The 24,100-nt window shown below is 35.3% G+C and overlaps 1 protein-coding gene across 2 annotated transcripts in view; it reads left to right on the top strand.

The window, feature by feature from the left end:
- QSOX2 (quiescin sulfhydryl oxidase 2) overlaps nt 1-23,837 on the top strand; it is a 31,609-nt gene extending 7,772 nt beyond the window's left edge. Inside the window, exons 4-12 of one of the 2 annotated variants that reach the window (XM_068914760.1) lie at nt 1,160-1,265; nt 1,455-1,545; nt 4,007-4,152; nt 5,200-5,343; nt 7,582-7,711; nt 10,453-10,575; nt 12,196-12,346; nt 16,676-16,864; nt 19,484-23,837. In XM_068914760.1, the coding sequence (XP_068770861.1) occupies nt 1,160-1,265; nt 1,455-1,545; nt 4,007-4,152; nt 5,200-5,343; nt 7,582-7,711; nt 10,453-10,575; nt 12,196-12,346; nt 16,676-16,864; nt 19,484-20,034 (1,631 nt within the window). In that variant the 3' untranslated portion in view covers nt 20,035-23,837. Of the gene's footprint in view, nt 1-1,156; nt 1,266-1,454; nt 1,546-4,006; nt 4,153-5,199; nt 5,344-7,581; nt 7,712-10,452; nt 10,576-12,195; nt 12,347-16,675; nt 16,865-19,483 lie in introns of both variants that reach the window. The other variant, XM_068914759.1, reaches the window with a different exon arrangement.
- The last annotated feature ends 263 nt before the right edge of the window (nt 23,838-24,100 follow it).

The raw sequence follows: 24,100 nt of genomic DNA, 5'->3' as shown, positions 1-24,100 counted from the left end.
CCTGTCAGTTAGTTTAGACATCTAGACATAGAATGGACACTGAATATCTCTTTACGATGTTACATTACAAGTACTGTAGGAAAATGAAATGTCAGGCAGATTTTTAGACAGGTAAAGCACTGGCAATTATTCAGGAACTTGAGCCTCACGCTACTCATGTTCTGAAATGTAGTTCTTAATTTTCACAAATGGTTAGGTTTTTTTTTTTTTTTTTGGAATTCAGTTAAACAAAACACATCTTACTGGCATGATAGTCCATTTGCTGAGTCCTGACTCTGATGCTTTTTTGATCTGTCAGCCACTTTCCAGGCATCCTGAATCTCACTGGGAAAGCCCCTATTCAGATGCTGACTAACTGAAAACAGGCTTGTCCTGTGTGTCTGACAGGGTCACAGCTTGAGGTGGTTTGTCCTTGGACAAAAGTAATGTTGTCTTTTCCAATGGATTAACATTTAAAAGGCCAGAGGTCAGAAGAGAGACCACCTGCACCATTAATCCTTCATATAGAAATTAGACTGTAATTGTACCTGTTACTTCTGGCATTTGTAAGAGCTTCTGTATTTTGTTTGCTTTAAAAGAAATAAAATATTCTCACACTTCAGTTATTTGCTTTTATTGTTATGTGGCTTAGTAACCTCACCTGGCTGATTTGGTAAGAATGGTACACCTATACAGTTTTTAATGCATGGTAAATATTTTTACGGCAAAAAAGCTGCCAAAATCTCCCACTACAAGTATTGCTAAAATGAGTACAGATTTAGAATGAAGCATTGTTTGAAGAGAAAATCAGCAAGGCAGGCAGATGGTTAGGTTTGGAAAAGTCTTGAGGAGCTTTTAATTTTTAGGTAGTATGGCAGGTCTTAAATGCCGTCTTGCCTCCACATTAAAATGGAATCCTACAATTAAATCCTTACTCCTTGTTCTTAAGCCAGATAGTATTGCCTGTTTTTTTTTTTTTTTAAACTAAAATTTAAAACAAAAGCTTGACCCACAAAAGCATGAGAATGTGTGAAAATCTGCATGCGAATCTTTTTTTCCCCTGTTTTCTGAATGTTGTCGTAGGTGTGTTTGTGGGGTTGATTTTTTGGTTTTTTGGCTTGGTTGGTTTTGGGGTTTTGTTTGTTTGTTTTGGTTTTTTTTAGTAACCTCTGTTCAGCAGGAGCAGATCGTGAGCTGCAAACAGTTCGCCAGATGATGATTGACTTCTTACAGAACCATTCCCAAGAGTTGAGGCCACCTGCTTGCCCGCCCTTAGATCCAGTTTCGTAAGTTCCTTGTTTAAAACACAACTAGTGTATGCTTATTATACTAATGAAATAAAATGTGAAAAGACTTGTTAAAGTACGTTTGTAGCAGAACTAATAATCATATCAAGATGATTAAAAGGAATTGCATCAGTGTCAATGAGATTATTTACATTCTCCTGTGCTAAATGGCTTTTCTCTTCTTAAAAGGTCCAGTGATATTACTTCTCTTTTTGACAAGAGTAGCCCTCATTATACTGCCATCATCTTTGAAAGTAATAACTCCTATGTTGGACGAGAGGTAATGTATGACTTGTGAATGACATAATTAATATAAATGAGTGTTATCAATAACACAGCTGAGTTTTATATTATTTAGCCAAGCAAGAATAATACGAGATTAAAGAGGAGATGAAAAGAAGATCATGCACGTTTGAGATATCAGAAGTCAAGTGATGACATAAGGCTTTAAAGTTGCATTCAGTCACACAAAGAAACTTGCTTAAAATTGAGCATGATGTCATGTTAACTTCTTCCTTTCATACATTACTGGAAAAATAGTTCATCAGTTTCGGTGTTAGCACAATTCTTTCAAGATTTGGAAGATCAAGGGAAAAATGTTATCAGATTATATGTGACTTATTCTTTTGTTACTGCTAGAGAACCATTCATAATATTTGTTCTTCTGGGCAGCTTCTGTGATTTCAACTCTTTATAGTAGTCTAAAATCTCTGGGTCCCTTTCTTAGCATGAAATTTCTTATGACCTGTATGTAATCATCCTAATTTAGAGAATAAGTATTTTCACAGATCTGAGGCCTTAAGGAAGTGAGTCTTTGTTTTTTTGGCTTGCCCTCTCTTCCCCCTCTCCCGAATAAAATATTCAGTTTGGCTTCAGGCCAGCACCTAATGAGCCTGCTGTTAGCTTAGGCAACTGTTACTTTTCTCTTGCTGCCAAAATTTAGGATAAGTAAAGAAAATAAATTGCATAATTATCTAGGCATAATCTGTGTAGAAACATCGAGTGTCTGTGAAATGTTTCTAATTAGATTTGATGCTGAGATGGCCCAGTTGTATAAGTGGAGGAGGATGTGCTGCCAAAGCTGGAAATCGCTTTGAGAAGCAGAGTGCTTCCAGACGTTTGTTTCTGGAAACTGCTGTATTGATACAAGTGGGCCTTACTGACAAGAAGAAAGGTGATGAACATGAAGTTCTTCAGCATTTTATCACGCTCACTTTAATTTTATTACCCTCTGCTATGGGGAAAGCTCAGTGTCATCTGAATAACAGAAAACGGAATCTACTTTCAGCAGAGAAATATTTGCTACTGTTATGTAGTATGTTAGCTTTATAGGACATCTTAGTGAAACAAAGAACATCACATTTTCAAGTTTGCAGTGCAAGTAAGACAATATGGACAAACCTAATAGAAGTCTCAACAGCTGAAGAAAGAAAGGGCATGTATTTAGCATTGAGGGAAAGAAAGAACAGGCTTTTAAAATACAAGTCTGAAGGTGAGGGGAAAATGTAGCAAAGATAATATCCCTAAAAGGGAGAAGCATAGTGAAAGCTATGAAACTAGGAACAGTAAAAAATATAAAAGAGAGGTAAAAGTGAAAGAAAGACAAGTAGGAATGTAAGGAGAGTCTACAAAATCTTCCAGGTTTCAGGTAAAAATGGAGCATTTGAAATGGTAATGTGAGAGCATAAACTAATGTATGGATCTGAGGAGTGCAGTTATTAGAACAGCAGAAGAGGATTGCCTTTAGCAGTGAGATCTTCAAGGATTTAAGAAGGGAAATGGGAGTTTAGGGTGGTTTGGGGGATTTGTTGTTTGTTTGTTTCGGGGAGGGGTTTGAACAAATTTTCACTGCTTTAGCTAAGTCGTCATATTCATAGGTGTAACTCTGTAGTTGGCAAAAAACTTTGATAGTTGAATCCTGGCAAATCTCGGAGGCATCTTGCTGTCACCACCCTCTTCTGCCTCCTTCCGCCTTTGCTGGAGTTTACCCCTTGCAAAGAACATATGCCCACTCCAGCCAGCTGCTCCAGTGCAAAAGCCCAGCATCAGATTTAAACAGCTGAGGAAGATTGGTTTGAGCTTAGATGCTGGACTGTGGACTGAAACATTTGAGGTATGGGCACTGTATTCCAATCTGCAGTCTCTGCTGTGGGTTTGGTAAACAAAAAGAGCTGGATGAACAGGTAGATGCTGTGACACCACCAATTACACAGTGTGATTTGACAGGGCTTGTCAGGTAAAGCCTTAACTTATGTAAGTCCTTGATTGTTTCTAAGTCATGGACTTCAACATCAGGATGTCATAAGCAGTGGGACCAAATAAATGTTCCTTCACTACCTGAAAATTTGCCTTTAAACGCTTACATATATAACATGAAACATACACCTGCTGGTGCCTGTGAAATATCCTCTGGGCTATTTTGAAGTTTATGAGAATGTTTTATCATTCATTCATTCATTCTCACGCTTTCTTCAGATGTTAGACTTCAAAGGGAAAAGATCAGGGTAGAACAAGAAAAAGACAGAGGGCAGGAATAAATCATTTCCAGAGAAGAGTAAATCCTCTTCAACAGAAATGGTTAGTGTCCGGAGAATGCTAGTAGATGCATAGTTCACTTCCTTGGTGAACAGCTTAATGATACTCTTAAAGGATGATGCACTTCACCTATTTACCTGTCTTGTCCTACAAGATTGGATATTCCTAGTGCAATGTATAATTCATGTTATCTTTTGATTTTCCAGGTTATTTTAGACTTGATTCAGTATGAAAACATTGTGGTAAAGAGAGCATTGAATTTTGATAAGCCTTTTCTAGAGAAACTCGGTATTACCTCAGTCCCTTCATGCTATCTGTTGCATCCAAATGGATCCCATGGATTAATTAACATGTAAGTAGTTATCCGTCTCTGAGAGATGTGTGCTGCTTTAATGGGTTTACTTAAGCTATAACAGTTGCCATAACTAGCTTTGTATGAAAGGAAGCTATTTTATAACCTTTTTGTTTATATAATGACATTGTATCTTAGCATGTAATTGATACAGTGCACTAACTGAAGTTTTGCGCTCCCTTTCCTTATCTTTGAAAATTGTCCATCTTGAACATTATTTAGACAGTCTTGCGACTGGGTGTATGTATGATAATCATATTTAATGGTCTTCTTACATCGTTTGCTCTTTGTGGATGCTTAAAATACACAGATATAGGGTAAGCCAGGAGAGGTTAGATTTTACTGTATGGGCTAGCCAAAATGGCACGAGCACTTTGTTGTAACCCTTGTGATGTTTGTCTACAGCAGCAAGTTTATACTGCTGACAAAATTCTTTTGTGAAATAGGTGATTTTGAAGGTTTCCTAGGTCGAAAAAGAAGCTCTGGGCCAATGCTGAGTGTTCAGAGTTGTGATATGCTGTTAGCAATGTGCTGGTAGTTTTTAATGAACCATTTAATATTCTTATCTTTTTTAAATAAGAGACCTAATATTACTTTTGCTTACCACTGTTACCAGTTTGTAGCTTTAACCTATTACTGTGATACTTGTGAAAGGAAAATACTTCAGAATAAAAGTGGAAAGAACTAATGAATTATTAAAGGCCCCTCCTTCCCCCCCCCGCAAAAAACATGCTCCCAAGTCAAAATGTTTGTTCCATGTGAACATTGCCTGTGTAGGGTGAACTGACAGGATGTGAATTTTATGAACATACCATGTTTTTCCTATTCTGAATGGGATTTCAAACCACTAATCCAGATTATTTTTTATTATTACTGTTCCTAAACTAAACAGTGTTTCGTTTCACTTTGTAACAAAATGTAACATTTTTTACCGGAATTGTAAAACAGAAAAAGCGCACGTTTTATTTCCAAAATATACTCGTTTGCTTTGGCTATTCACTTAGTTTGAGATGAAAAATAACCTTTACTTTCTTGCTTTATATGCAGTTTGAAGCCTCTACGGTCTTTCTTTTCTTCATATTTAAAGTCACTGCCAGGTGTAAGAAGAAAACTTCTTTTGCCACTTCAGCTACCTATAAAGGAAAAAAAAGAGGAGAGCGCAGAAATCAAGATGTGGAAAGAATTTGATAAGTAAGTGATACCCTTGATTTTCAGATTAATGCTTGTTTATTAAAATTTGCTTGCACTTTATTCTTGTCATGTGGGAAGCTGTAGCATAATATGTTGCGAAATCTTAGTGTAGTTGAAAACTTCACTTCATTCCATTCCAAGCGATGCATCTTGAGTTGAATAGGTTGATCACAACCTAATGGTCTGCAGTCTTCCGCTCAGGAGAATGAAATGCTTTCATGTTTAATGCTGGATAAACAATGGCATCAAACAGAAAGCATTGCTTTCAGCTGTTCCTTCAACTTATCCATTTCTCAGTATATTCGGGTAACACTAGTGAATCAATTCAATTCCAAGCAAGAAGCAAGAGCACAACTTCTACTAACTGAAGCTAACCTTCTTGCAATCGTATCTGGTGATTTTCCCCCAGCAAATATTTGCACTGCTATGGAAGGCAAATTTTTTTAGAAAGTATTTTTAAATACTTTCTTTAAATACTTTTACTGATGTAAAAATATCAAGGACTCATTTACTAGTACCTGAAATACGTAGATCACTGACTTAAATTGTTGGAAAACTTCTGCAAATAAATCAGTGTCCCAAAAAAAAGTAAATACTAAAATAACAATGAACTGTAACTCATACACACAGAATTCTTGTTTTCTTTAGGAATGTAATAGTGAGGCAATGTCCACTAGAAAGTGCTTGGCAAACGCTAATGTAATAGAAAACCCTCAAGTCACAAAAAGAGGCATTTATCGTACCAAATCCAGTAAGGTTTATCTTTACCCTCTTTCTCTGTTGGAGAGAAGGATACGAGGGCTTTGCAGAGAGATAATCCCTCAACATCTTTAGATGGAAAAGATGTAGGACTAAGTGCTTTCATTTCGTGCTTATTTTCATTTTATGAATGCTATTAGTGTCATTTTCTTTCAACAACAACTATAAGAAAGTATTTTATGTAGAAAATTGTTATCAAAGCAACCTGGTTAAATTGAGCTGCTTTCCAGCAGAACAAAGTCTTGTTGGTATGGATCTCCAGTCTAAGCATCTTCCCGATAGGGGTTTTTTGTGAATCTCATACACGCGTATGGATGTCTCTTCAAGAAACTTGAAGTCAACAGAATTTCACTCTTTTTAGTATAAGTGAGTACATTATTGACTAAGGAGGTGAATGTCAGAATAAGCCTGCAATTTGAGTTGTTAAAAATGTAGATTATTCTGTATTTGTGTGTGTGTGTGTGTGTATAAATAAAATTTAATGCATATTATTTCAGGATGGGGACAGATATGCTTTTGACTAGAATTAAAAATAAATAACTACTTGCTTTTAGAAGTGATAATGCTATTGAATTCTTTTGTAAAGTGTTTAGCACTCTTAATTACATGAACTTCTGCTTGTACTGCTGCATTGCTCTGCATCATACTGACTCAAGGTTATCTGAAAGTATTGAAAGAGGGCGTTGAACTTGATGCATTTGTATTTTGTAAAGAGCTTTGTGCTGTGAATTTCTTTGTTATGAATTTTCGTTGCTGTAATAGTTCTAAATGTGAAGAACTGTTTAAAAAAAATTGTGATTTGCTTTAGATGTTTCACTTGTACCTGTCATAGGATGCTTAATTATGTCTCAAGACTGATCTGATTTAAATTGACAGTTAAACTTGTATGCAAATAACCTACAGTAAAACTACTACATTATAGAGAGGATTTCTAGGTTCAGTCCTTTTTAACATTGACTTTTTTCAGTCTTGTTTACATTCCTGTTCTGTGTAATCTACTTTTATTAAACAAAAGGCTCCCTTTTTCGTAGGATATAATTTTCGATTTGTTTGGATTCTAAAGAGAAGCTATAACTTCTGTACACCAGCTATTTCCTTTCTGACAATGTCAGGGTTATAATTTCATTATATGGTAAAGCTGGCTGGGAGGCAAAAAATTTGCTCAACTACAAAAGAACTTCTTGTGTATGGTTATACTTCGTTTGTGTAATCTCTGCATAAAATGACATAAAACTACTCTTTTTTTTTTAAAAGAGGAGTACAGTGAAACTCATTGAGCTTGACATTCACCATACCAAACACCTGGAGTTACTGCTGTATCTTTCCATACATGGTGTAGGATATACTGCAATCACTATGGAGTGGCAAATGTTGAAGGTTTTAATGACACCTACTATATATCAATTTTACCTTCATGACTGGTGAGAAAATGAGCGAAAGAAACCTGCCACTTTATAACGTTATATATGTGTGTTTCAGATCTAAGCTGTACATGGCTGACCTTGAATCAGGATTGCATTACCTGCTCAGAGTAGAGCTCGCTACGCACAAGACACTTGAGGGAGCAGAGCTAAAGACCTTCAAGGATTTTGTTACCGTCTCTGCCAAGGTATACACTTCTCGTCTTTGATTATTTGCAAGAGTAAAGTGATTCTAACATAAAATTTCTTATGTGACACACACCTCTCAATGTCTTTCAGAATATGTTTAAATATATGTTTCCTCACTAGCTTAGGATGTGAAACTTTTGTGGGTTTCTTTAAATGTTATTTTTGAGCTTTTGTGTGCAGTTCTGAAATACTTGTAGGACTGAAATGCGTTTTAACGTGATATTATAAGGCGCAAAATTAAATAAAGACTATGTGGTCTGCAGCACATAGAACAAACACTATAAATTTAGCCCATTTATCGTATTTTCAGGATGAGTAGCTACTGTGTCCGAGTGTGGGTGGGGAAACCTTGTTTTTCATTCTTGACTTTCAGATTTTGTTAGTGCATAGCCATATTATCATATTTATTTGACAAATATAGTGTTCAGAAAATGGTTGAACGTTTAAAGATATTGCTAACTTCAGTCTAAATTTTGAATATACTGACTAAGTGTAATAAGTAATGCAATGTGATATAACTTGAAAAATTTAAAATAATTTAACTTTGTAATGATAGCTGAAATAACTAGTGTCTCTTTACTGAATAATAAACATTTTATTTTAAACAAGGGAAACCAATAGCTATTTAAGGGAATAATAAGGGTCATATGAAATATTTGCAAGTATCTGAATTTATCTGAAAATCAGACAGACAGTGTCTTGCTTTCCCCCCACCCCTCCCAGCCACAGAGGTCAGAAATCTCTAGCTGGCCTCATTTCTTTAAGAAAGTGTGTAGTGCTAATCTTTCCATCATATTATCCCTAAAACATCCTCTGTTCTTCCTGATGGCTCCTGGCCAGCTGATGTAATTTACTTTCCTGGCTATTAGTGCATAAATGGGGAATGCTCTCTTTTAGTTGCAGTCTCATCTCCAGACTGCAATTGGATAAATGAGGAATGCTGTCCTTTATTTGCGTTTTCTTGTTGTGTAACACTTTTCTCATAGTTCTCATTCATAATTCTCATGTGTTTCCATTAGGATCCTTTAGATTTGAGACTGTCAGCATGACAAAGTGTGCAATGTTGGTACCATAATTATATGCATCTTTTCCAGGCTACAATCTTTTATTTTAAAAGCTTAACTCTTTACCTCACCCTCTGCTTTTAACTAAATATTTATCGATCAATTAATAAAAACAGCTTTGTGAATCTGGACTTCAAGACTTTGTGTAACGTCCTCCTGTTTAACAGCATTTATGGTGACGTTACCTCGCGTGTCACGCTGATCTGATCTCCAGTCTCCTACTCAGGAATTGTCATTGTTGTAGAATTAGGTCTTTTGGCTTTTAGTGCAGAAGGCTGTTCTTTTGAATCCTCTATGAGACTGACGTCTACCTGAGATACTCTGCAACTTTTGTCTTTCCAATGGTAATGCACAATATTTTGGTGATCCTACAGTAGTTAACATAATTATAACATGCAGTTACTAGTTCAGAGATGTACACTTTTTATTACTGACTATTTAAAAGCTGTCTTTGAACCCAAACAATGCACCAGGCCCCTCGTGTTAGAGCCTGTACGGATAGTCAGCAAAAGGGAGCTCTTGCCCGAGAGACTGACATAGTATCAAATAAACAGCCTTTGAGCCAGTAAGAGAAGTTATGAATAGTTGAACAACTACTACAGAATGAACTGGCATCTTCTGTCATAAGTAACTCTATGGATTTAACGTAGCAGTGAATTCTACAGTCATTAGAAAAATCAGAAAGGCAAAATACCATTGCTAGTGTAAAATAATGACATGACAACTGTGTTTTATGGTTCCTCATACTTATCTGCCAGACCCTGAGTTCTTTAACTTGCAAACGTTTGGAAGTCACTATTACACATACAAAAAATAGATTAATTTTCTAGAAAACCGACATCATCTACATTTACAGAAATCTGAACAAAATATTTACAAGAACTAATTTTTGAACTAATCTTTTAAGAACTGATCTTTTAAGAGTGAGAAGGGACGTATGCCTCTCTAATTCACTTTGTTCATATGCCCATAAAAGTTAAGGTATTAATAATCCATATGTAACTTTTTAATAGGCTTCTAGTTTACTGTTGGATAGTGAAGCTAGTTGTTTTGTGTAGTAACTTGAGAAATTAGGATTATAAATGCATGTAGAAACATTCCAGTCATGTCAATAAAGTCACTGTCGAAAGATGAATTGGCAAACTCGTTTGTAATCTGGTACATCTTCATTTTCATTTGAATTTATGATCCAAAAGATGAGATATTATTTGAAGTGTGTGATGCCTCCTTTGATATGAGTACTGTTAGAGAGAATAGATGTGAAACATGCTGAACGTTTAAAAATTAGGGCCCTAGAGTTCTCTGCAAAAATTCCTTCTTGAGCTGTATACTGAGCTGAGTTACCTCAATGCAAAATTCTACGTAGTCTGTCAAAAGTTGTTCTGTAGCATTTCTGCATGCTATTGAATAGCTGCATTTTACCAGTTAACGTTATGTGCATGCAACTTGTTAAATTTCGTGAACTAACGTCAGCATAAGATAGCTTTTTATTGAAAAACAGAACAAATGATTAATTTGCATGTAACAACAGAAAAACCCACTAGTCTGTTAAGTTTAACTGACGCTTTTAAAGGACAAGAAAAATACATTTAGATAAATATAAAACTATCTTGCTGCTAATGAGATTTGAGCTTTAAAATGTTTTTTTTTTTTTTTTTTTCCTCCCACCCCCTCAGCTTTTTCCTGGCCGTCAGTCTGTGGTAAAGTTGTTAGAGACCTTGCAAGAGTGGCTGGTGAGCCTTCCATTAGACAAAATCCCTTATGATGCTATCCTAGATCTGGTCAACAACAAAATGCGGGTAAGCTGTTACTAGTTTCCAGCATAAAATACAGCATTAGTAAAGGATAAGATTCTACATAAACCTAAGACATCACTCACTTATAGTCCCTCAGTCATAATGGAGTTGTAAGAAGGTTAAAATGAAGTGAAATCATTACCAGGAAAAAAAATTCTCATGAAGGAATTGCAATGAGAGAATTGGAATACGCAATCCTGTCTCAGTTTTATAATGAACAAGCAATCACTAACATATAGATGTTCCCTGTGTCACCTTCAAATGATTTAAGATTCTCAGCAGAAATTTTTGAGTTGCTTTTATTCTCCATCCCTTTCCAAAACAGGCATAAACGTGTGTATGATGTATATTGTCACTGACACTGTTCTCTTTAACTGAGCTGAATGAGAGCCTCTCCAGAGTTTGATCATTCCATATGCTCGTCAAATGTTGGGGTGCTTGAGATGCACGTTTTATTTTCTTTCTCTGATTGGTTTTCAAGGCTTTGAATGCAACCAATTATTTTATCGCTAGGATTCTCTTGAAGGTCAGAGTTTAAAAGAGGAGATATTTACCCATGGAAGGGGCGTTATTTCTGAACAGTTTTTAGAAAACACTTTAATTTCCTGCCACAATGTAGACCTTGCTAGGAATCCCATCTCATTTTGGTAGTCCAAAGCAATATGATAGGCCTATCTTTAAATAATATGAAGAAATTAATATGAATCTTTCTTCCCATGAAGTGGGATTACTATCTGAATTCTGGAAGCTTGCATGTTTTAGGAAGCAGAGAGATAAGTCCACTGAACCTAAAATCTTACACTGGATTTTTAGATATATTGAATAAATAGTGGTTTTGTGTTTAGAAGAAATAATAATGGATTGTACGTGTTATCCTGTTAATACATTAGTACTGTAAGTCATGTAGCTCTTACTGAGTAATAATGTATTTTTATAGTGCCTAGTGAAATTGTAACTCAGCCTGAGTCCAGAATAATGTTATATGCATATATGAATATATGTATGTGTGTGTATCTTTTTTTTTTTATACTGTGCCTAAAAAAAAAAAAAAAAGTTACAAGTTAAGCTGTTGCATGTATTCCATGAGACTAATCAGAAATTCATGATCTGCATCTTAGTAGGTTTAGCATCAATGACTGTGCGTTACATGTCAGGTAATATGTTTGCAAGAAGGATGAATTTAGTAATGGTTCACCAGAATATCTCAGATTTTACTGAAGGATTGTTCCAAGTTTTGAATGTCTTTGCCTTAAATGAATTTATTAGCAAGAAATGTTTTTTTGTAAGCTTATTTAACCACAAGTCTTTTTTCAGGTAGAAAATGTTCTACTTCAGCCTGTTGCTTTGACATCATACAGGATTACTCATATGTGGTTATACGAGTTTGCTTGTCTCAAGTTCTTTGCTATTTCCAACATGTATAAGAGTTTGTGTGTTCAATGTTAAACCAGCTTACGTGTAAATGCATGAAAAAAACTGTGAAAATGCAAAGCATGTTTCAAGAACTTTGAAGCTATTTAATATGCTTGCTATGTTCAGTAGCTGAGTATCACTTCCAAAATTGTTTGTTAAGTTAATTTAGGTCCCAGAGCTGCATAGATCTTAAATACGTATTCTTTTCAGATTTCTGGGATATTTCTCACTAAGCGAATTCAGTGGGTCGGATGTCAGGGCAGCAGACCAGAACTGAGGGGTTATACCTGCTCCCTTTGGAAGCTCTTTCATACCTTAACTGTTCAAGCTGCGCTGCGACCAAAAGCATTGATAAATACAGGTAAGCAACAGGTATGCAAAACACTTGAAGGAGGAGAGAAATATATGTAGCAGTTCTGCTGTGTGATAGAAAAAGTAAGGATTAGAGCAAATCTTTGTTTGTAAGCATGCAACAAACGTTGGTGGAGGACAGTGGCTTTTGAGGCTTAGTTTTCAGTTTTTACCAGCAGGGGTCAGAGCATAGCTTTATTGCAGCAAGACTTCCAGCTGGTAGGCATTGACAAAAATTGTGTCAGTTTGTCCTTGCTTAGAAAAGTGGTAAATAGGGTATGTGAACAATAAAGCAGAAAAGGGAGGGAATTTCAAACAGAAAGTCTGAACTTACCTTTTCTGGAGAGGAGTGAAGGTTGTTCAGGTTGTCCAAGGTTGCACTGTTAATTTCATTTGGGAAGAATGAGATTTAACAATGTGGCGTAGCAGCTATAAAAGCACAACAACCATTACAACCAAACAACCATCAATCTTTCTTTAATTTTATTTCATAAATACTGAACGTTATGACTGTTTTTTTCCTGGTTAAATTTGCATAGCGACTATTAATCTGTTATAAGTGATATTCTAACTTTCGTGCAGACATTCTGTAAAGTTGCTTATTTTTTAGACTTGCAGCATGTTGTGAAACAATGTTAATGTTCTGGTGCCAATTTGTACGTAAGAAAAATGCTGGATATATACTCTATCTTCCAAGCAAAAGGAAGAAGAATTGCTAATGCTGAAATACTAGTTTCCATATGATTTTATTGTTTTCAGACAGAGCTTTGTTTGATTATAGTTCTATTTAGTTTCCTTTTTTTTTTTTTTTAATTTAAGGCCTTTAAATTTTTTTTTGCAAGAAATGTAAAAATGCTAGGTGAAATGTTTATAGATCAAAAATTCACAATTTTTCTGCTGCTGTTTGGAAGGAAAAATATATATATAGAGAGAGAGAAAGGGTGTGTTTATTTCATATTGTGGCTACATATATTTTCCCAGCATTACCTGCAATCATAATTAAAATCTCTCATTCTTAAAACTGAATCTTCTGCAAAATTGGGATTTTTGGGTAGTTAATCATCGCGTAGTTGTTTTTTTTTTTTTTTTTTCTTGTCTTCCTCCTCTCTCTCTCTCTCTCTCTTTCTCTTTGTTATCCATTGGAAGGTAGGTTGAATCCCTTTAGTACCATACTCTGCCTGGTGAATTTCATTTTTTTTACTGGATGATATATTAGCTTTTCACCAGGATCCTGCATAAGTTAAATTTCCTGTTTTTTTTCTTTACTGACTTGTCCCAATTGCTGCGAATGTTCTAATTAAATTAAATGTTCTTAACATGCAATTTTGTATAGTTAAATATTAAATTGGTCCCATGTTTCAAGTGTGAGCTCAAGTCAGCTCAAAGTTAAAAATACACTGCAGAAGCTGAAAACTCTTTGGCACACTTAGCCATCAATTTAAATCGGGACAGATATGTGATGATCACTTCTTACGGCGAAAGAATTGGGTCAGTCTGAGACTGTCGGATTATGTCTTGGGAGGTTTTCCTCTCCTTATTGCTTGTTTAAATCCCATCTACTAAAAAGCATGATGTACTCCCTAATCCTTCCCACCACAGGTAGGGTTTTATGGTTCTTGTCCACTTTAAAGATTAGGGTTACCCTGAATTGCAGTAGTTTGGGAGGAAAGAGAAAAGGAGGATTACACGATGATACACGGCAGATGTTAATAGAAGATTCATCTCTGGACTGATAAAAGAAAAACAAACAAAATGAGCCATTTTGCAATTGTTTGTTTTCTTTTTAAAGCAGATATATTTTTCTTGATAGTTTGCTCTACTTGCGGAGTCTGACAGCCAGTGTGAACTTGCTATGGCTTTCTTGATGAATGTTTTTATTAGTTTATATTTGACATGTTTTAATGTTGAACTGTGTAATCTGAACCTGCAGTGGGATCAGCATAAGGGAATCCAGAGGAACTCTGAATAAAACTGCTCACATCAGAGAGTCTATAAAATCATTGTAGTCCTAAGCATGCTTAGTTATATGAACAGTGTCTTTGGGTAATAGGCTCTATTTGTGTGAATAGAACAGGCTTGTGGTTTTTGTTTTTGTTTTTTTACAAAAAGTATATCTGAGTTATTCTTAATCTATTGCTAAACTTGGAAGACCTCCCGACAAAGTGAACTTCACCTAAATTTTTCAGGATTGTAAAATTACACAGGAGATCGTATGTGATTAAATTGGTGTATGAATCTCTGTTCCTCTGTAAAGAGGTTGTTTGCCAGTAGTTACCTTTGTTATGGGTGTTTTTTTACGTCTATATTGTAGTATACTTGGTAAAACTGATTTGCCTGAAAATCATTTCAACTTTCCAAAATTTTTTCAGCCTTTCTTTTAATGCTGTTATTTAATCTGCTTTAATCTCATAGCTTTTTTTATTTATACATACCATTTCAATCACAGATATTGAATGTCTGTGTAGAAATTGTTTGCTTTCTATGATTTCTTTTTGTTTTTAAAAACATTTTTCCCCACGTTGAAGAGTATAATGCTGCTGTCCTAAATGAAAGTGTTTTATGACAGTCTTCACACATTTCTCATGTCTGTAACAGATAAATACTCTGCTAGCTTTGAATAGCTTTTTTTAAGGATTTTTTTTCTCCAAGAAACAACGTATGTAGGGAGGGAATACGTGCTACTGAACTGTTTATTATTCACTACTAGAATAGGATAGGCAGCTAAGCACTGTAACCCATTACCACAGAACCTACAAAACCTCCTGCATTGCAAATTACTCTCGTGTAGAGGTGTTCAACTGCAGCGGTTGGTAATTTGATCAATCTAGGACACTGCGTCACAAAATGTTTTGTTTGACCAGGATATGTTTGTGGTAAAATATAGTACATTCGTAAATACTTTTTAGCACAATTTACTAGATCAATTAAGTATGAATTGAAAAATCTCTGAGACAGCAATGAAGTCATTAGAATTTTAATGAATAATATCAGGTTTCCCAGCCACTTAGAGGAGTAGGGACTACCTGCAGTAGCAATAAAGGTAGAGGGCAAAGTCCTCAGTCTGTAAAGACCTTAGCCTACTTCTGATAGAAACAATGATTCTTTCTCATTGTTTTCATGATAAGGGTGTGAATGTTATGGATAGAATCATGTGTTTTGATTTATTTTAGGAGAAAATTGTGAGTTATTTTTAAAAATTCAAATATTGCTAAGTAACCATTATGTGCGTGCATTCAGTGCTCCCCCAAAAAGCTATGCTATTAATAATTGTGATGATATTCTGGTGTTCCGTAATATCTCGAAGTTATGGAGGGACAGACAGATATCACCGATATCTTTTGAAATAGTTATCAGAGGGGTTTTAACCCTTGTTTTTCAGTAGCAAGATCACCATAATTTAATGTCTGAGCATAAATGTAATGGTGAAAGCATAACAAATACGTCCATTTAATTATTGGGCAAGATAGAGAAAAATCTCTATTTCCGAAAGAATCGTGTAGAATATAGCATGGACTTTGCATGTTTTAACAGTGTCAAAATGTACTCCCATAATGTTCTTCTGAGAAATGTTTTACTATCTGGTTTTCATTTAGTTGAGTTTGTTTCCCCCTCCCTTTCCCCCCGCCCCCCGCCAGTTGTCACATGTTCTTTAAACGGAGAAATTTAACAATAAAGAACATTAAACCTTAAACTGTTACACTTGATGCGTTATTCAGGCTAACTTTGAACACAACTGTATGGATTAAATGTTGGTATAAAGAGCTCCTTTTTTAGGTAGTAAAATTTATGTGCAGCAATTTTACTAGCACTATCCCTCTCATAACTTTTTTTTAACCTCAGTGTGTTTGAAATAATTCCCTTGTAGTTGTGTCTGATTTCCCAGGCAATCCTTCAAAACAATATGTTTTGAAACACACTGTTTGAGGTCATTTTAACCTCTACATTAGAAACAAAATTATTTGGTGACACACATAAACAAATAAATGTCTCGCCTCAACTACTTAGCGACAGTATTATAAATGTATTTTTTGTTGGGGGGGATTTTTTCTTCTAAGAAATGTGTGAAGCTTTTAATCCCTTTAATCTCTCTGTGACTTACTGAGGTATGGGTTCTGTATGATAGCACATGTGCTATGGATATCTTTAAATTATGAAAGTAGCTAGTTTCCTATATTTAAAGGATATAACTTTATTTAAAAATATAACTTCAGGTGGAATGAGAAGGTAGCAACATTTGCTTTCCTTTTCCCATGATTCACTTTTAGGTGCATTTAATTGCATATGTTAAAGCTATGTTTATCTAGATGATGCTAAATGTATTTATGATCTATCTTTTTAGGTCTCGAAGACAATCCACAAATGGTGCTTCAGATCATGCGGAGATACATTCAGCACTTTTTTGGATGCAAGGCTTGCGCTCAGCATTTTGAAGAAATGGCTAAAGAATCCATGGATTCCGTTAAGACCTTAGACAAGGCTGTTCTCTGGCTCTGGGAGAAACACAACATAGTGAATAATAGACTTGCAGGTATGGGAGACTTTGCTTTGGAAGGCCCAACAAAGCTAGGTGGATTTGAAAGACAAGGTTATGGCATTTTATGCAATGTAATTTATATTTAAACAAAAAGCTATGCAAATTCTGTAACACAAGTTTAAAAATAGCAACTAGTGTTGTTCCAGCCTGCCTTTCCTCTATTAAATGCTGACTTCAGAAGACTAACTCCACATTTACGTTGGGGTACAAGGCTAACAATCCTTAAGAATATTTGCATATAGAGCAAAACTTAGGGCATCCCAATCAGCTATAGCTTTAAATACCAACAAGATAATAACTCTTGCATGAATGAATGAGAAGTTTACGGTAGAGACGTAACCATCCTCCAGTAACACAGTTCACCTCTCGTGATATATAATGAAAAAGCTTTGTAGTTCTCAAAGGTACCATTTCTTCTGAAACTTCACCTGTGGCTTGATGAGATGATCTTTCCAGAGTACAAATCAAAGCCTTTTTATAAAGGAGCAATACAGTTCAGCTACTTTTTGGTGGATAAAAATAAATAAATTTCCTTCTAAAACAGTTTAAACTAACAGATGTTAAAACCTGTCTTCATTTGGTTGTGGAGAAATGTTGTGTAGAAAATGATGATAATTGAAAAGGAGACTTTCTCAGGAGAGAAGAGCCTAAACTATTAGCAGACCAACAACCGAATAAAAGAAAATTACTGTTCAAAGAAAATTTCTTTCCCTCCTAGATTGCCATGTTTTCAGTTAGGCTGAAAATACAGTTAAAATACTGGGTTGTATTTAATCCATTTTGTTACGGGGATATCAAATAACTGAAGCACTAAAGAAAATTGGTTTCTCTTTGCACTTAATCCCTGTCTGCTGTTATGGATCTGTGTAATGTAGCATTAGTTACAATTTAAATATGCTATATTGTGGTTAAGTTGAATTCCCAAGATTTATGAAGCATTAAATATTGTTGTGAATATAAACAGTTTGTCTCCTTTCTCCAAGGAGGAAAAAAGTAAATGATGAGGTATTAATTAAAAACATCCCCTAATGTTTGTTACTGTTGCCAGACCGAACACAGGAAAAAAAAGTCTTCTGGTTGACTTGAAGTTGTGAAGTGGTGGAGCAATATACTTATTTAGAACATTAAGTTATTGGAAAACTCACATGGATATTGATTTAAATGATGCAACAGCTGGCTAAAATACCATTTTAGTAAGAAGTATAAACATATTGGAATGAATAATAATGTCAAATTATGCATTATAAATTGACTAAAATTTATTTTTGGGACAGTGATTTATTTTAATCTTTAAAAGCTGTGTCTGTGTTTCTGGTAATATATTGTTTTCAGTATGAAATAATGTTTGACTGATCGGTCATCAAAAATACCTTGGCACAGCTTTCAGAAGTGGGCCATGAGATTGTGGTATATGGCTCCACTCTATTTGATTCTTTACTATAGCTTTAAAACGTACAAAATTTACTGCATTCTTTTTGGCAGGAAAATACAGAGTACAGTAAGTTTTCTGTTTGTAATCTTACCGTAAGATATTTTGTTTCTACTTTCTCTACTGAAAACAGATCAATTACTGAGCGCAGGTTTTTGTTTTTTGTTGTGTTTTGCTTTGCTTTTTACACGCGAGAGGTCTCAAAGGCAAGCTTGCAGTCTTCCTTGTAAATATCCAGGGAAACTTTCCTGCCTTTTAAAAGCTGGAGGATGCTAAAAATGCATTGCTCGCTTTTGGTACCAATCTGTATGTATTTGTGAAATCTTGTGAAGATTAATGTACTAATAAAAATCAAATAAATAAAATTATTTAACAGGCAGATATTTTGGTTCTAAAGGGATCACCATCCAGGCTTTAAAATATTATATTTAGAGCAAAGTATAACGCTACAGTGGACAGCTCTTTGCTATTAAGTCAGAAAGGTGGCCACAGCTATGAGCTAGTGAAACATTAAAATTGAATCTACCTCAGGATAGCATTACGCATTTAAATACTAAAATGCAAACTGAAAAATACATCTTAAATATGATAATGGTAAAGGACTGAAGATAACTTGCTGTAGTAATGAAACAAGTTGGGAAAAAAGCAAGGTAAGGCTGGAATAGTTCACAGTATAGCGACATGAAGTTATCTGCAAGTCTTTTGCCTTGAAATGGCTTGTTGCAAACCAAGCTTCAGGATTAAGGAGTGTTGAGTGCAAAAGAGCAGTTTATTTTGAACCATAACTCAAATTAACCCTGAAAGCCTTGATGGTGGTGGTTTTAATCCCTTGTAAAAACATAGCAGTTGTAGTATGCTGTCATTTTAGAATTTGAATGCTACAGCTTTTCCTTAGAAAAAAGGAGAACAATTATGATCTAGTGTTTGTATTTTGAAAGAGGAAGCAGTATGACAGAACATAATTGATGCTTCCATAAGGAAATGTAAAAATTTCCAAATTTGTTCATGATCATCTTTAGATTGATACAAACATACTTTTACGCTGGAGGCTTCCCGCCCCCCCCCCCCCCACTTACTATTTGTAAGTGGAAAATACTCTCTGTAGTTACCAGTGAAGTAACTGATAGTTCAGCTTTCTTAGTTCATTCACTTTTCCTCGTATTTTTTTTCCCCTTCCCAATTAGGTGATTTGAGTGAAGATCCAAAATTTCCCAAAGTTCAGTGGCCAACTCCAGACCTTTGTCCTGCATGTCATGAAGAAATTAAAGGATTACACAGCTGGAATGAAGACCAAGTTCTGCAGTTCATGAAGTATCACTATAACAGTGAAAATATTTTATATAAATACTCTGAAGGCCAGACTGACTCCAGTGAAGCTGAACACGGAGATACAAGGGAGATGAAAGACAAAAGCCTACCGAAGAAGCCAAGTGGAAACAGAGAAAATAAGATCCTGGACCAAGAAAACATACTAGATTCACAGTCTAAGGTGGTAGATAAACTAATAGCAAATCAGGCACCTGTCAAAGACAGAGGTAAAAGTGCAGTTGAATCAGCTGATGATAAAGAGACCAAGCAGTCTGTATCTTTCTTAGGGATTGGATTTTCAAACATAGACATGAGTCTGTGTGTTGTACTCTATGTAGCATCATCCTTATTTTTAATGATAATGTACTTTTTTTTCAGAATGAGATCGAAACGGTGGAAAGTGAAGTATTATCGTTCATCTGTATAGAACTTTAAATCAGAAACAAAGTTTTCATTGTAAGTGGCTGTTCAGTTCCAGATGCAGCTTTAATATTTATGATCAGGGATTTTATATACAGTATTCCTTATTTCACAACTTTCTTCCCAATTTATTTCACAAATGTTCTAGCTTAATATACAGCTTGCTGTAAGAACCCTAACATTTGACTGTCACAGGCATATAGTGCTATCATAAAATGTCTACTGAAGGAAGCATTGCATTTCCCAGTTAAGATTTTTCCATGACTTACCACCTACATCCTTTACTCGTTTGCGAAGTAAACAGTGCATTATACAATTAACTATACCTGGTTTTGGAAAGAAATTGGATATTGTTTTGCGTACTTGAAGTAATTTTTTTTTTGTATTTATCCAGAGCTGGTTTTACCTGCAGGATTCCTGAATAGTTAAACTGTTACCTTAGCGTCACCATTTGGAGAAGCAAGAGTTTTGATTTTGTTTTGTTTTTTAAGTTCTATTTTGATTAAATCAATTCTAAACCTCTGACTTCCTCAAATATTGTTCCCATTACATATTTGAAGTAGAAAGTATTAAGTGTTCAAATAAGTCTTACGTTCTCTTACGTGTTCCAGGTGAGGATGTATATGCCTCTGCTAGGATGAGAGGTCTGGGGCAGTTAGTATGTCTATAAGCAGCCTGATTCTGATTTTGCTGATTCTACCATTCATTTTAATAGAGTTTATTTGTAAGCAAGAACAGAATCAGACCCCAGTGTTTTTCCTGCTCTGCTATTGGATGTGTTAATGGAGCATTAGATGACTCACCTTGATATGCTAATTTATGATTCAGAAAAGTAGTTAGGTAATTATTATTATGCCGTTCAGGGGGAAGCCAATTCTGATGAACTCCTGTAAAAGGAAACACAATTTTTAATGAAGGAAAATGAGACTCATGTGGCATCAGCATACTAGAACAAATTTACAGGTCTGGATGTATTAAGTTTCTTGTGGCATTGTGTATGAAATCTTTTTTTCCCTCTGGTGAGGCAGTGTAGGAACTTTATACTGGTATTGCCAGTTCGGAACTCACAGGGAACATCACCTGCTAACTGCAAAGTTTCCTGTAGAGAACTTAAAGAAGACGTTTGTCCTTCTTCTGGAGTGTTGCACTGTTTGGGTCAGAAAGGGTTTACCTGCAGTAAAAGTCCAAGAGCTCCTCCATTCTGGGATGTGGCAGCAATGGGGAATGTGGCAGCTGCATTTGCATATCCATCAGTCTATCCAGAATCCTGACTGACAGCGGTCAGAAGAAAACATGAAAACATTTATAAAATTACCGTTCATAATAGGAATTCCCTTTTGATCCTAGCTGTGGGGGATAATTCACGTCCTGGATAGTGAAGTTTATAATCCTATCCATTGTAATTGAGCATGTTCTAGTTATCCATTACCTAATCTTTAGTTAATCCTAATAGGTTTTGGCCTCAATGTTTTCTTGTGGCGGTGAGTTCTACAGATTAATGATGTTATGTAAAAAGGCTTTTCCTTTCAATTTTACATTTGTAACTCTTAATTTAAGTGAATGTTCCCTAGCTCTTCTGTTATGTGAGAAGGAGTAAATAGTCCCTGGCCAATTCATTCTTGTATTTATACTGTTAATGTGTCTTCTCTTATTTCCATCATAAACCCTCGTATGAAAAGTTTAAAGCCCTGCAACAGGAATGGGCTACCATTTAGCACAAAAACTCAACAAGGATGTTTTTTCATAATTGGATCTTGCTCATTGAGAAAGTTGAGTCAAAAATGTCCAGTTTTGTGTCATTTCCAACTGGAATAACAAAACTGAGCCAATGGTTATTGTCTGTTGTTTCTTTAAGTGTCAAAATAGCTTACAAAAGCACATAAGTAGGCCTTGTAGTTATTATAAATACTCATCAGTGGAAAAGCCTCCATTTGCATGACACTGATAGTATGACATAGGTAAAGAAGCCCGTTATTTCTGGTTCTCTTAAGCTCACTTTACAGTTTATTCTATGGACTCAATGGCCCTTGCTCCAGAGTGAGAAATTTTACTCCACCTTCTATCCCTAAAGCAAGAGGCCAGCAACTTCCTACCGCTGCCCGCCTCTTCGACACAGGAAGTCCGCTTATACTTAGGGCCTAATGTGAAAACTCTACGTGCGCTTGATGTTGTCATCGTAACAGCAAGTCAGTCTGTGTTTTTTCATGACCCTCATTGTTTAAGAGGTAGGACACAACAAACCATCATTTCTTTTAGGAATTTATCACAATCCCTGTAATCGTCTTTGTAGGGTCTGGGCTTGAATATTAAAACTACTTGTAGGCAACTATAGAAAGATAGTGAAACAACATTGGTAGTTAGTCCTGACTGGCTCTTTAGTGCCCCTGTGTTTTGTACTAGAATCCACAGAGAGATCCCAGGGATAGGTTAGTTAAGAAGAGAGCCCAGAGATTTCAAATTTAATGACCTAACTGGGGGGAATGGGCTTTGTTAACAGCCAAAAATCAAAGAGGTTTAGTGTCCCTAAAATAAATAAATGTTGGGCAGCATAGCAGGTATTGAATCTGGAAAATTTGGCTAGCTTTTGTAGGACTGAATCATTAACATTGCACATTTTAAAGTTGCAAATATGTAATTAGTGCTGTGGTTTTGAACTTTGCTGAAGAGCAAGACCTGAATTTAACTCTCATTCAACTTATTTTCATCTGCATATTAAAACAAAAGGCGTTGCAGGTTTGTAGGAATTATTTGACATGGAAACAGCAGCTTGTGTGCTTGGGAATATGTTATTCTTTTGCTACATACTGTTAACTTCATATTGCCTTGACCCTGTTTGAAATGTGGCAAAATAAACAGATACTCAGAGTTACAGTGTTCTTTTTTGTTTCATGAGAGTATTAAAAGCATGAAAGTAGAATGTTGATTATCTGTGCTGGTGCTATAACTTCAGTGTTGCCAGCTAACTGGCACAAGGCTTTCACTTTAATTGCTAGTAGTGACCTCATCCGGAAAAGTTTCCTTGTCTTTGAGTTCAGTTGTGTAAATCTTAGTTTATTTTTTATTATTTTGTATCTTTATAATGACAAGTTATATCCTTTTACATATTCTGACAGTAAGGATGTATTAAGTCCACCATGGAACGGGCGATACTGCTTTGCCATGGTGCATTAAAGGTAGGTGAGTTACAAGAAAGTATTTCCTTTTTAAAAATGCCTCAAACCACTGTCTCTTCAGTCCCAGAACTTTTATTTGTGTATTGTATTATATTACAAAAGTTTTTATAAACATTTATAGGTCATACAAAAACTCCTGTGAGTCACTTTTCAAGAAGGATTTCTGGCTCTTTGTAATTCATGGAGCTTTCTTTGCTATTCCGATGTTTTTAAAGAGGAAATACTAAACCTGCAGAGAAAATAGAGTACTGTGGAATATGCTAGGTCAGAGAATAGAAGAGCTGTAAGTGCTAAAGAAACCTAATGAAATTATTCCCTAGAACTGTAATTTTTAATTTCAAACAATGTATGCATCCTGCTATTCCTGCTCAGAACTGGATGTGCACTACCTTTTTAACAAGAGGTTCAAAATGTATTTTCTAGGTCTCTGTATTGCATATGAGGTGTTGAAAATGGTGAATATAACAGTTTGATAATTTAAATATTTATTTGTCATTCAATAATTTGACATTTTCATAGTTTTTTTTTTTTTTTAACTTAATCTCATACCTCTTTCTGGGAAGGAAAAGTGACTATTTTGTACTAAACTGTAAATTAATGTGCTTGTTAAAAATAAATTGCAAGCATTTGGACAAAATGGTGCATTTTGGTTTTTTATCTGTGTTTGAGATCTTTTTAGCTAAGCTATATGGCAAGGGTAGCCTGTATACAAATAAATTGCAAACCATGTAGGTAATTTTGTGCAGGAACTTAAAATAATTTTTAGGAGTACCAGGAACATGTAAACCTGTGCTCTATTTCTTTCTGTGTTCTCCTGTAACTTTATAAAAAACATATGTGTAAAGACATTGCTGAATGTCTGCAGGAGTGATGGGAAAAAAATCACTTTCTGCCCAGTTA

This window comes from Struthio camelus, chromosome 20, assembly GCF_040807025.1.
Source record: "Struthio camelus isolate bStrCam1 chromosome 20, bStrCam1.hap1, whole genome shotgun sequence".
Taxonomy (NCBI): domain Eukaryota; kingdom Metazoa; phylum Chordata; class Aves; order Struthioniformes; family Struthionidae; genus Struthio; species Struthio camelus.
The sequence above is the reverse complement of the archived record's forward strand: the minus strand, read 5'-3'. Positions and strand labels throughout refer to the sequence as shown.